The sequence below is a fragment of the Anopheles cruzii genome, chromosome 3 (assembly GCF_943734635.1).
Source record: "Anopheles cruzii chromosome 3, idAnoCruzAS_RS32_06, whole genome shotgun sequence".
Taxonomy (NCBI): domain Eukaryota; kingdom Metazoa; phylum Arthropoda; class Insecta; order Diptera; family Culicidae; genus Anopheles; species Anopheles cruzii.
This window is the reverse complement of record NC_069145.1, coordinates 11,712,508-11,726,606: the sequence shown is the minus strand read 5'-3', so window position 1 is coordinate 11,726,606 and position 14,099 is coordinate 11,712,508. Positions and strand designations below refer to the sequence as shown.

The 14,099-nt window shown below is 47.8% G+C and overlaps 1 protein-coding gene across 1 annotated transcript; it reads right to left on the bottom strand.

The window, feature by feature from the left end:
• Window positions 1–9,257: 9,257 nt before the first annotated feature.
• On the bottom strand, window positions 9,258–10,237 carry LOC128273518 (uncharacterized). Its single transcript, XM_053011499.1, has 2 exons — window positions 10,005–10,237; window positions 9,258–9,932 (listed from the first exon to the last, which is right to left on the bottom strand). Exons 1-2 carry the CDS (start codon window positions 10,205–10,207, stop codon window positions 9,749–9,751), a joined length of 387 nt encoding a protein of 128 aa, XP_052867459.1. The 5' UTR covers window positions 10,208–10,237; the 3' UTR covers window positions 9,258–9,748.
• Between the last annotated feature and the right edge of the window lie 3,862 nt (window positions 10,238–14,099).

Here is a 14,099-nt window from a genome sequence, read left to right as displayed (position 1 = left end):
TTTCTTTCTATTGTTACCCATCCTGCTGCTGGCCGTGATGGTCGTGATGGCAGCATCGTTTTCCTTGATATGTGATATGTCCCCGTGTGAGATTCTTTTGTTTCCGTCCTCCCTGTCGCCCACTGGTGGCGGGAATTGGACCGTATCGAGGAGGAAAGAATGACAGAGACCGCGAGAGCGAGAGCGAGAGGCAGCTAGAAGGAATTCCTTTGGTCCGTACGAAACGGCTGTGACGGAAAGTTCAAACTATTTTCACCACACGCACCATACCGATCCGACGGTTTGTCTGTTGGCCCCTGGCGCTGAGCGAAGAATTCCCAGCCGGCGCTCGACACTACAGGCACGCACATTGGCCCCCCTTTGGGGGTTAGTCTACAGTGAGCAGCATAGTTGGACACCGACTCAACCCAAGCCAGAAACAGCACAGTGATGGACAAATTTTAAGTTTTAGATTATTTGAACAATAATTTTACCAAACCTCACACCTTTGGAAAATTGAGAAAATATTCACACTTTTCTCCAACATAAAAAAAAAACAATAAGCTCACCCGATGGCATTTACAGCTACAAATGAATAAACATAAACAACACAGAACGCACGTCCGTGTCGCGGGTTCGCGGTGAAAAATGGTACACCAGCCGACGCGGCACACTATCTACGCTGGCTGACCGCGACGGCCAACATGTCTCTGGTATGTCTCCCACCCATCGAAACCCGTCCCGTATTTTTAGTGACAGTGGGTGGCGGTCCAACTTCGTCCGTCGCGTCCTATCGCGCCAGTTTCGCTGGCCCGTCACGGCCATCGGGGGAAAACCGAAACCCGGTCCGTCGTTCGAGAGAATCGGAACGTTGGGAACGAATATATGTAGGTGACTTAATCGACGCTCAGGACCGTCTCGGGACGGGACGGGCCGGGCCAGGACCATAAAGGCCAGACAGTTGGCAGACGGAATGGACCGGCGGTACTATTAGGAGAGAAATTGAGTAAATGAGTCAGCAACTGTACAAAGCGCGGATCGTAGATCGACAGATAAATTAAGGCCCACTGACGTAGGCATACGGACATCGGACAATGTAAGGATGCGCCAGTTTCGGACAATTCTTGCGCAATGAAACGGCAAATATGTGAGATGGGTCACGGGTCAACGAAGATTCAAACGTCATCTGGCGCTAGCAGCTGACGAAATGTGAGATAAGCCCCCGTAGGTGTGGCACAATCGAACGTTTCTCGGGGGTCTAAATATTGATTTGGAAACTCTAGTCTACAACGGCAACGTTATTGTCGTGAGGTTGTGCGAAGGTCTGCTGCCATTTACTTTCCTTAAATCCTGTACATTCTTTTCTGAGGTTGTGTCGATCTGCATGCCTAATTTTTATTTATCTTCAAGATGGGACACGTGGACACGTTTGGAAGACCTTTATGTCTTGACCCTCCGAAACTGTGACCTGACGTGATGCAAAAAAAGGTGTGCGACACGTGTCTTAGTTAAACATTTATGCTGGTGCTGGGTACACGAGTTCCGGGGCTACTAACCATTGCTGGACCCTTTTCGTAGCAATGTCCGCCCGTCCGTGGGTATCAAAATAAAATTTTCATGAACCCTACCGTGATGTGACAGTGAACTATTATTACATTCCTGTTCCGGAGTGCGCTCCAGAGGGGGAAAAGAAACATTGCCTCAGGTCGACTCAAAGTGCCTTGATAAACAAATTTGAACCGTACCATGTTTTAGTTTCACAATGTCCATAAAATTAATGCCATTCCCATAAATTGCCAAACGACCGCTTTCATCTATTAAATCAAAGTGATGCATTCCTCAGAAGTGTGCAATTTCGGGCGGTTTATTTGAACAACTGTCTCTTTGAAATTAATTTCAAAACAACTCACCAAAGCAGCTCCGATTCGGACTTTATTGGCAATTAAAACACATCCAGTTCGAAGTCCCATTTGAAGTTCGGACAACGCCGAAGTCAACGCCTGCAGAATATGAGAGAAGTAGCGCGGAAACGAATAAAAAGCTAATACCGTTGATTTACAAACATTACTATGCTGTGATTCGCTGTGTCATGTCTCGTGTGTGTGTGGTGCCGCCATTGGGCCGCCCTCGGGCAGGATGGGGCGGGCGATGTTCTCGGCGCTCCATACTCCAGAAAGGGCAAAGACGCACACAAATTTCCATTTAACGGAACGTGGCGGTCTGCGGGTCTCTCGCCGTCAAAACATTGCCGAGGAGCAGACGGCCAACGAACGCTACAACCCAATGAGTCGTGTCGGCGTAACGACTCACTGACATAGTGATACACCGCTTCGTTCAGCGCCAGTCATCAAGTGAATGGGAAAGTGGGAGGTAAAGAAAAACATGGATTTCCATTCCGTTGCGTCGGAGTTTTTTTTCTTCCGCTTCCTCGGAAGACCCTTCTCGCCACTATCTGAAGCAACGGCAGTCTTTCTTCGTCGGCACCAGCACTTGTGTCTCGGCATCTTCAACGTGCGCTCGCTCGAAGCACTTCTGCTCATAAAAACACTTGAAATTGATATCGTTTTGGATGCTGGTTTTTGCCGGCGTGTGTGCAGCACCATCCAGTCCGCTGGCAAGGAACTCACTGGCAAGCGGGAAAGCACTACTCGTGATGTTCCCCTTTGGCGATTGGGAACCCGTTTTGAGTTTGATGTTTTTGTTCGTCCGCGTTGTTCGAATATTTCAAACTAAACGGCCAACCGGAAGTCGTCTGCGAATTGGAAGCTTCTGCCTGCCAGGGTTCGTTAACCCACTGGGAAAGTTGAGGGAAAACTGTTCGCTCGAAGAAGCACTACCAACAGAGTGTTGTGCGGAGTCCCGGTTAAAGGGGGCTTAAAGAAGCGACAATTATCCTTAATGTTTATCGCCCATTTTCGCAATCAACATTGCTAGTAACTGTGCCGGTCCACTCCATCGTCGGCTGGCAGAAAACCTTCGGAAGCTCGGATTGTAAGTGGCAGATGTTGGAGAAAACTAGACACGAGTATTGTTGTTCCGAAAAAGTAAGTGACTAGGCGGATTAACATCCTCCGGAACACTAGTGTCCGGGCGTTGGAATGTGTATAAATTATTTCAGATAGCAAGCTAGAGCAAAACAAAAAGAAAGCGTTCAAGTAGAAACGGTGCTAGAGCGAAACTTTGCCACAATGTAATTGTTCCGTTCGTTGCTCTATCTTCCGACATTCCGGGGAAAAGTTTCAAACCAACATAGCCGGCGAGTTCCACTGGATCTGCTGGTTGCTTCGTTAAGGACTGATTTTAATCCACGTTTCCTATGTACTCCGGGACGCAGTGACGCTTTAAGTTCTGTGCAGGAGACCATTTCATTACGGTCATTCACTTAGTTCGCCACATTTCTTGTGCCAATTATGCAGCAGAAAAATGCACGATCACAGCCTAGTAGATACGGCGCAATCACTTCCTCGAACGGTGGGTTCGACTTACCGGTTGTTGTGGCCAAAACAGACAACTTTCAGACGATTCAAATGAACTATAAATTGTACAATTTGACAAGCGGAAACCTTGGCCGATTGTTTGGGCCATCAACCTTACTTCCGAGGGCCAAAAATTAATTGGCAATCCATCTGTGTGCAATTTATGTTCGCTTTGGCATGATAGACAATACATGAAAAGATTGTTTAGATTAAATTCAAATAAATTGTTTATAATATTATATTGAAACTCGATTTCTGGAACCTTTTGCTAACGGGGTCAAGATAAAATGATGAAGTAGAGCGTAGAAAGAAGTTACGATGAATAAATATTGAAGCACTAATGTGCATTGACGTCACAAAGTCAAAAACAATTCTTCCTTCATTCATGGCCATTGCATTGGACACTGGACAAGAAATAGGTTGCGGTAGCATTGTTCCGAGTTTTCGAAGCAAACAGTAAACTTTGTGTATTAACCGGCAAAGGCGGGCAGGTTAAAAGACATCCCCGTCAAAATGAAGTGCAAATGAAACAATAGCATCTTCGTACCATTCATCGAAGCGTCCAATTTAGTGTGTCGAGAGAGAAAAGTGGAGCAACATCCGGCACCGCAGACAGTGTGCCGCCTGCTGCTGTGCTGGCCAGAAGCTAGCGGACCAAGGGGCACCGGAATCATTGTGATCTTCTTTCCGACTTCGATTACCAACGCTCGAACGGCTATCAATTATGGGAAATCTCTCGACATCGACGTCGTCGTCGTCATCGTCGTCGTTCGGCTATCGGAGAAGGAGTCGGGACGTGAAGCGAGCAAGTGTGAGAACACTCATTGAGCTAGGAGTCAGAAGAGGAAACAGAGAGGGGCGAAAGAAAACAAATGATGGTGGAAAACCGTGCGTCCGTGGGTGAGAACCGGAAGTGACACTGATTCGGAGTGTGTTGCGAACGATAACGCTACCGATTCAGCAAAAAAAAAATAAGAAAAATGAAACGAAAGGTTGAATCTTTTCCGGTTTTGGGGTCACAGATGGGTTGTCTATGATGGTCGGCCTTCGTTTGAGATTTGGAAACGGAAGATCGATGGGGTCGCCCTCGGTTCCGTTTTGGATCGATGGAGTCGCCCAGTACTTTAATTCGCAAACCCCATGGAGACGCCTGGTGATTTTTGCTATGCTCATTTCGAGGCCAGAATAAAATTGCTCGCACGATGCCGACAGTAAAAGCCAGCGCTGTGCCAGAGCAAAGAGGTAAAGTGGAACGCAGTCGAGTGCCACATCTTTCCCGTCGAATAAAACACGCCACAACTTTCTACGGACTAATTGTTTTCTTAAGCTCTCGCGCTCCGAAGTCTGGATTTCTGGCGGTGAAGTATTTATTAGCAAACACTTCGGTTCATTAGCCAGCGTTTGGCGATCTCGGCCGGAAGGTGAAGGTGGTGTCTGTTGGGTATTTGGCGGCTGTGTAATATCTTCTCGAAGCGTTTTTTTCACTCGCTCGCGCTGCATCCTCGACCCGCGTGTAATTAGCGAGCTAATTTATAGGTATTTGGCCGTTCCCGCTCTCACCGTTGAGCGGTTGCATAGGAAAACTCAAGTGTTTGTGTTGGTAGACTTCGTTGGTGTTTGACTGGCGCTGGCCTCCCTGACAAGCGATCTGCTGGATTAGTGTGCCGAGATCTTAATCCCGCTGTGATCCTCCAAGGCGTAGTGAAAATAAACTGAGCACAAATTGAAACACACTCTGAACGCGTCCGACACTACCTCTGGATCGCGCCCCGATAGCCACAACCACGTGCCAAGGGAGAGGATTTTTAGAGGATGTTGGAAACTAAGTGGCCCATACCGGTGCAGACGCCTGCCGGGTTCGGTGAAGGGCGCAACGTTAGGGCGAAAATAAGATCTCTCTATCGGGAAGCGGGCAGTCTAAAAATACCTTCACTATAATTCTTCGCTATGCTGGGCTATAAATTATTTGTGAATGATTCCAACGCCTTTTTCGGCAGCTGAAGGGAGCATATAACAATGACAGAAAAATGGCGTTAGGAATTTACATCCCTCTGTCTGTCTAACTTTTTCGGTGGTCGCAGTGTGCGGTGCACCCTTTTTAATGGTGCGAAGAATTTTAGACACCAAACGGACGCCAGGCGATCAACCTGATGGCCGTTAAACTGTATTTATCGGTCACATCAGTAGGTTGGAACTGCTATCTAAACACGAGTCGGCGGAAAAATATTGTTCCAATCTGTCGCTCCGAACGATCGGTAACGATGGCGCATAAATATAAATATTTTCTCTATCGATCGCTCAAACAACAATGTGAATCCATTCTCGGCACGGCACAAAAATAAACCATTCCTCCGGGCCGGACTGTCCGCCGGGGTTTGGCTTCCCTGGTGCGTCCGCTTGATTTATGAGCACACCCGGCAGGACATCCTGCTACACGCATTCAGGCGCTGTCACGCGTCACGATCATTCCCCGTCATCACAGGCAGTGAAACAATATTCCAACACCTTTTTTTGAATTCCGCCTTCACTGACTGTCACACCCGCCCGAAAGCGATTATGCTCGTGTGTGGCGATCTTAAAAATGTGGAATTTATTTGTTTGGCCGTCGTGTGGGGTCGTCGAAGCAGAAGCCGGCTTCGAAGACTTTGCAACAGTTTCGATTAGCATTCAAACACCAAACAAATGTTTTACTTTATCATCACTTTCGATAATAGAACCTACGGTTTATTTTTAATAGTAACACGAAAGAGGGAGAGAAAGACGGTCAAGAGCAAAAAGGACGCATCGTCTCGTCGTGGTTGTCGCGAAAAGATTAATGAACCGTTTGGTGGTGTTACTTCACACTTGGCCGGCTGTTGGCGTCTAGTTTTTGCTCGACTAACCCCCAAAGGGGTCCCTTTCTCCAACATTTTGCAAAAGTCTAACGGTTGTAAAAGAAAAAAATAATACGCGCATTGGATGGACGGATCGCTTGGCTCGTTAATGGATCCCGGGCGGACGATCTGACACTTCTGTTTGAAACGAGGAGAAAAACATATCATCTGTAACCCGGCGAAAACATCCGAATAGTCAAACACGAACCGATTCTGAACATACATTTTCCGCCCGGACCGGATGAGTACAGTTAGCCCGGCGTCGAGAGGTAATGAGGCGTTGGGCCGACCGAAACGGACGGACCACGACGGAAGTCTAGCAACGTTGGTACACGTTTCTCTTCCATAAGCGTTGGACCGATCTCGGTCCGGAGCGTGGTTTTGCCAGTTTGTGTTTATTTTTACATTAATCGATTGGTTAACAAAATAAAAATAAACTCAACTCGAGGCTAATGGTCATTCGGAGCCGGCGGATAGTTCGAACGGAGCTGTGCTGAGAGCTAGCAAATGAAGCTAATCGAATGCCGATCAGGCGATCGTTGCTGAAACCGGTGTCGAATTAGTTGCAATGTTAGAATACAACTCTAGAGAACTTACCCGATCGATGGCGCAGTACGTCGGCAATCGGTATCGCGAGTGTCGGTGGATTATGCGGCACTACCGGAGACGGCAAGTGTGGCACATACGAGGTATGCACTTGCTGGAGCGGCTGTAGAAGTGGCTGCTGTAACGGTTGCTGCAGAAGGTGCTGCTGCTGGTGGGCCGGTTGCTCATACCGCGGATCGCTCCGCATGTTCAGCCCATCAACACTCTGTTGATCTTCAATGACTGTCCTATCGGTCCAGTCCATTAAATAGCCGGCCGGTCCAGAATGCATACGGGAAAAGTTTCACTTTCGTTCAATTGGAAGCAATTGAAAAACAAGCTGAACCACACGTTGTTAATCGGAAATAGTTTTATCACGAATCGTTTGCATGTCCAACTTTATGACCCGATTCACTGATAAGTCCTATCGTTCGATCATCGAATTATGCACCGCAACGCAACACACCAAACACACGATCGACCAGCGCACGGCGAATAAAAAACTGTCCGCAACTTTAACCGCAACCGGTGGCCGTAGCAGCGAGCAAGCAGTCCGCCCGAATCGAAGCGTTATGATGTACTGATGCGCGAAACGGTGGCGCAGCTGGCGCGAACGCACACAGCATGGCGAGACTGGCGCGGGGGAAAGCGTGCTGAGGCCGCCTGAGACGACACGGCACGACACGAACCACGCACCGATACCGACCCAAGCATTGCACCTCGACACTGACACACTCGATAGCTGTCCCGGTTTGGGGCGGTTCCTTCCAGCAGTTGGGCGGACTTGCAGGTTACTCTACTCCTAGCTCTGAGCCCTGAGTCGAATCCTTTAAGTGATCTCATCAGCAGAAATCTCGATCGTCATCCTGCCGGAGCGGTCGGTAGCTAGCCTTTCGATGGTCGATTTTAGACTAACTGGTATTGCGCGGAACACAACTGGTAAACCGTGCCATTGGATAAACCGATAACTTTTTCCGTGAAACAAAAATAAATAAAACGCCAGCCTCTTGCTAAACGGGCAAACAAAGCTTCTCGGTAAGTCCGGCAATGGAACCCACCCAGGATGGATTGGAAAAGGAACTGAGTACTCCTCAGAGTATCGGTCAGGTGTGGTGTTGGCACCTCGTTTAAGGTAAATACGTAGGCCTGTTAGCGTAAATATTGATAGCATATATTTCTTGCCCCATTAGGCAACACCAGAAAAAGAGTGACCCAACCTCGTTACGGGTAAATTATTGGCCGGTGGAATCCATATTTTGCGGAGCACTAAACGAGCAGTTGAAATATTACACGCCGTTGCAAACGTGTTTTTCGGCTGTCCTACATTCAGTCGATCATTGTTTGAATTTAAGAAAAAAAATCTCAGCACCAGCCGGATGCCAAATGTTCCGTTTTTGTCCGCGAGCCGTTTCTGACACCCTCGACGATGATGGATCGTCACCTTCGATCTTCGTAAGAACTTCAAACTTCGAACCAAAAAACGGTGGCAAGGAACAAGGTGAGCCCAAGAGAGGAACGTAAGCAGTGTCTGGAACTAGCGGACCAATTCAAAGACGGTTTACTTTTACTCCACCGACTGGCTCGGGTCGATCGGTCCGGCAAGCGGCCCGGGGACGATGAAATTGTTTACATTTTTGATGCGTTCTGTGGTTTGGGCAGTAGTGTAGTAGCGTTTTCTTTCACCGCCCCTCGATCCAAACGATCCCACACGATGGGGCGGCATATAAAGTTCTCGATGGAGGTGGGCCGAAACCTTTCCAAAGCCACAAGTTAGTCAATTACTGTGGAGAAACCGCACAACCGATGGACTGCAGCAAAATCCGTTGTAGGATCGGTTTGTGCCGCAGGCGCAGTTCATTTATATTCATAAACATTTTGGACGCTGTCTGTTTATGAGAACATGGTTTTTCAATGATAAATTAATATCCTAATGCCTGGGGCTCAACTATCCGGCCAGCGGTGAGACAATGGCCGATTTCACATTTAGTCACCCACGTGGCATTGAGCGTTTCGAGGAATTTTTGTTATGGTTTGACCTGTTTACGGCTTCGTTTTTCGTACGATCACCGGCGTACGAGGAACTAGCGTGACGTGACGGTCGTCGGCTTCGGCGTCCGTTGAGGGTTCATTTCCTGATCAGAAATCTGACGCGCAACGATGCGAAAGGAATGTGTTCTAATGATTACTGGCACGCTGCCAGCCAGCGAGGTGCAAACCAAGTTACAGGTTGTTGGTGCTGAAAACGTTGCACGACCCGAACAGGACATCATTAGGCGAAGCGTTCGTTCCGACGCGCGAATTTCAGTTTGCAATAATTACAATGCATTAGTACATTTTGACTTATTTTCACAGGTAATTTATTGAATAGGGCACAGGTAAGCACATTTTGCTTTCTAGCCGTCTTAAAATATTCCAATCGTTATCTACAATTTACGTGAGTTATGGGGCCAGGGGACACTAAACACCTGCCACTGGGAGCCAAACTTAGAAATACGGTTTTGCTGGCACAGTTCAGCCACAACCATTAAACCTTCACCGCAGCTTTATTTATAGACTGTTTACGGTCGTTTAACGGGCGATCGATCTATTAGATTGTCCCATATTGGCCTTCCGGCTGACGGTCGACCTCTGCCGTTTTGCATGCGGCACCATTTGGCGAAAATGATTGACGCCGAGGTGGACCGACTTATGACCACATGGCTGCACTACGGTCGGGTCGGATTATGGATGTAGCCTATAAATATCCTACCAAGAAATCGCACGGTCAAATGGCAGCGATAAATTGATTGGCAATGAGCTCGCGATCGAGATCGGGCAATCGTCGCTCACATTCCTCTACGTCCCGGAACTATCCTTCGATTGCGTGAGCCGACCGTGCTTTTTCATCTGATCCAGCACCGAGGCAAAGTTTGTGGTCTTCTTCTTGGCGGACCCCTTCGGGCCACTGTTTTGCCCTCGAACGCGCATCTGCGGCAGGGTGACATCGTCCATGAAATCGAATTCTTTATTTTTGGATGAGCTGTAAGTAGAGGAGCGGACCGCCATACTGTAGCGCCATTATCGAGGGTGAATCCGACGTGACCATGCTTACGATTCCTTATCCGCCACTTCGGTCATCTTCGGTTCGTCCTTCTTTGCTGGCGACGGCGCTCGACGTCCGGGACATTTCCAGTTCAGCTCAAGCGTGTAGGTGCCATTTTCCATCGCTGAGTACGCTGCGTCCAGCTCCTCCGGTGATGGCATCCAATCGTTCGTTTCAACACAACTTACGGACCAATTTTCGTCTTCCGACATTTTGGCTTTGCCGAGAACGAGAATTTAAGTGAAAACTGTTTGTTGTTTACGTTTTCGTTTGTGTACATTTCCATTCAGCAAATATAACTGTCACAATTCTGCGTGCGGAGTTGCTGAACGAATCAAAGCAGCGCCATCTAGCTGTCAGCTGAATGGAAAGGTTGGTACGTATTTCAAAAGAGCGTTGTAAAACCGTTATTCTTTCCATTCATTTTAACTATTATTTTTTACCGGTGTATTCAGTAAAAATTGTAACCAGCAATAAAAGTAACAGTAAGTCGATTTAAAATAAATAAGTAAATTTAACATAAAAATCCGCTAAACCTAATACCGATGATTAGTTAAGAACTAGAGAGCAATGCAATAAAATTAACGTGCTTTTTAAGTAAAATTATTGCCCTTTGCATGGTTGGTCACAAAACAACTTCCAGAAGATATCTGAATCTTCTATCAAGTATATGTTTGTGCAAGTGATATTGCAAATATAGAATAAGTGCTTCTTAGCATTAATGCATATGAATACGGGTCGGGATATTAAACGCAAATAAATGTATGACAATAAAAGGCCTATTATTCACATCAACTAAACATCCCGAAAAGCAAGCTACAACGGGTGAATGAATGAAATTATGCAATTCATAAAATTATTACGTCCGCCAGTTGTCAGGTTGTCCGCCAGTCAGTGGTCAGTGTTTGGGGAAATAAATTTCCGAGGAAATTCAATAAATTGTTTAATCTCTTCCATCGATGGTGGGATAATCAACTTCTGATGCGGTTTAATCATGTTTCGCGGATATTTTTCTGTCAGTCTTGCGGGCATGATATACGGTATCGCGTTGCCAATTGCTACATATTACGCCACAATTAATGGGCAGACCTCGGGGCGCGGGCGGCCACGGCCCCACGCTACCTCATAAAACACCTCAAACGCCACGCGGGCGATGAGCAGCCGATGTGGTTGAAAAACTATTCCCCGGCGCAGGGCAGGGCCCCGGAGGTAGAAATAATTGATGACCATCGATAAATTGATTACCCGCTGCCGGTGCTGGTGAAGGTAACGCTAGTGGATGATCCTTTAAAATGGTGCATTACCGATGCAGGCGAATATGTGAGGTAATCGATGCGTGGATTTTCATTGTCCAAGATGGCAATAAATGGCTTCCACGGTTCACACGGAAAACATCAATTAAAAACGATTAATGAAACCCGTGGGTAAGCCTTTTGTATGAGCTTAAATCAAAATTATGGTGTTCCCTACGTCGACGCATTAAAACCATCGCCGGTGGTGAGCATTGTGACTCCAGCCGGCCCCTACCTGTTGCAGCATCCCACAAGGAGTGCTGTTTATCGATACAAAAATGAAGATAATCCGTCGGACATAAGCTGCTCCAAATGTCCTGCATAATGTCCAAGCACTTTCTGTGCCGCGCGTAACGAGATCCTGTGGCTCGGCGATCGGCCAGCGAAAGAGAAGATAATTATTTTTTGAAGTAATTGAAAACCGCATGAAAACATTACCGTCCGGTCGGTCGGTCGGTCAGTCGTGGGTTTCGCGAGCGTTATGTTTCCATTATTGCTAATTGAAACGGTCGAGGAAGGTGACAATTGAGTGACAAGCTGTCCTCGTTCGGGTAAAAGTGCCCCGTGACCGGGTGTTGAACGAGCTACCAACAACCATCAATCAGCTCCGAATCATACTCACAGTGCCGCCTTGGTCGCAATCGCTCCCGTCGGTGCCGTCGGCCGAAGTGCGAACCCTCGAGACCGCACCGTAATGCGATGCTAATCGTGCATGGAAAATGGATTTAATTAACTACGTGCGCCTGCCCGGCGTTGGCCCCTTGCGGGAGCTCCCATGCATTTTCCAGCGCCACACAGCAGAGTTCAGTTCAATCTCAGTCCCGTGGGTCCACCATCACCCAGAGCAGAAGCTATACGCTGGGCTGGGCGAGAGAAAATAATTATTGCAACGCTTGCGGGAACCGACCGATCATCGATCAGTGGTTGAGGTAGGCAGCTCTTCGAGCGACCTCGTGCTTTTGCCGTAGCTTAATGAATCGGGTTTCCCGACCTGATGCTGGCGGAACGATACTGATGGATGGCCAATTTGTTCCGGAAAATTGTCAACATTTGTCTCCGAACACCGCCCAACCGACGGTGTCATGTTAATAACTCCATCGAAGCGACTTTTAAGAACTTTCAACAAAAGATAAATTCCATTAGAGAGAGAGAGTCGCGTGCGACAAATCACATTGATACACTTTCCGCAGAACTTGTTGAACCCGACTTTGCCAAAGCGAGCAAAGTATGAGCATAAATTTGCATAAATTAACACGCCGTCCCAGCGTACCAAGCACCCTGCCAACTACCTGTAGCCACCTCCGTACGCCACGTACGAAAATCGTTTCAAACGGCCTTGCTTTCAATTTTCCCCCGGCCTTCGGGGATATCGGCCGCGTTTTCGGCAGCCATTCAATAATGATTTTCCAACGAGCGACGGCCCGGTCACGTTTCCCAGCCCAGCCGCGCAACGATTCGATACCGGAAGTGGGTGCCACCGGTAGACGAGCAAGCCGACGACGCAATGCCTGGTGCCTTATGAATGTTCTGGATCCGGGGCACGGCATCGAGATTGTCACACCAGCCTCCCGAATGCCTCAGGTGCCGTTAAGATGAGACTTCCGGTTGTCTTATCAGCAACACGTGCTGGAGTACGCTATCCGGCGGTGCTAGGCCGCCGGATAGCGTATTTTGAACCGATCCCGATGGGGAGCAGGATAATCAAAGTGACACACCCTAGGAAAAGTTGTTTCTAATGTAACCGAGTGTAAAAGTTTTTAATTACTTTCGGTGGGGTTTACCTTCCCAGGGAACACCGTTACAGGGTGATAATGTAAATTGGGTGGTAAGTAAGCTGCCCTCCGGCGGTTGCAGTGAGCCTACGTATTAATTTCAAATTGCAGCTTTCTTAACCTTAGGCTAACATTTGCAAAATACTAAAGTTTTGTTATTTCATTAAACCTTCATTAGCTACCGAATGTAGTACTAAACCTACGAGCGCGTATCGCGCTCATTATCTATTGTTTCGCAGTAGCATCATATCATTTGCATTTGGGTGCGTGTGCGAGTTATGTGTGCCGCCGTAAGTCCAGATCGGCGGTCCTATAAATGGCCCGATAGACAATATGGGCACCACTTTTTGCCGATTACACTCTGCCATTCGCATCCTTCCACGTGATATGCAAAACCATAACGTAATAGCGCCTTGCCGTGCATTCGACACGTGCCCTTCCGAATTGGCGTGCGTCATGAGAGGAATCGAGCCCACAAAAACGGTACACAATCGCACAGTTACACCTTGGCCGGCAATTATTCTTTAATTGTGGCAGCAAATTTGTAGCGCTTGGATGAGACAAAAAAAAATCCGCGTCAAAAACAATGATCACTTCGAAGGTGGAGATCGAATTAAATTATTTATGAGAGCCCACCTCAAGTGGGCCCCAGCTCAATAAATCTGGCGCCCGCCAGCTATCGTTTGGTCACTCCCGATTACATCTGCTCCGTGCGCGTATCTTCTGCAATCGATCTTGTCCGATCGGATCGGAGGGCAGTAATTGTGCAACGGGGCTGCAATCCGGCTATCGGGCCCGTGTGATCTCGAGAATGATTTGTTAGACCGCCAGAGGGGCTTGCACTTGGTGCATACGCTCGTTACATCAGGGGAGATATCCCTTGATACGCCCGACATCGAAGGTTCTCATCAGCGAAATGGGTGCGTGAGCTTCACGGAATCGGCGTTACACTTTTGAGCAGTTAAAGGTTACCCTCGTTTCGGCGAACTCGTAATGAGAAAAGTGGAAAAGAATTTTCCGTATAAAATCGCCCGGTTCGG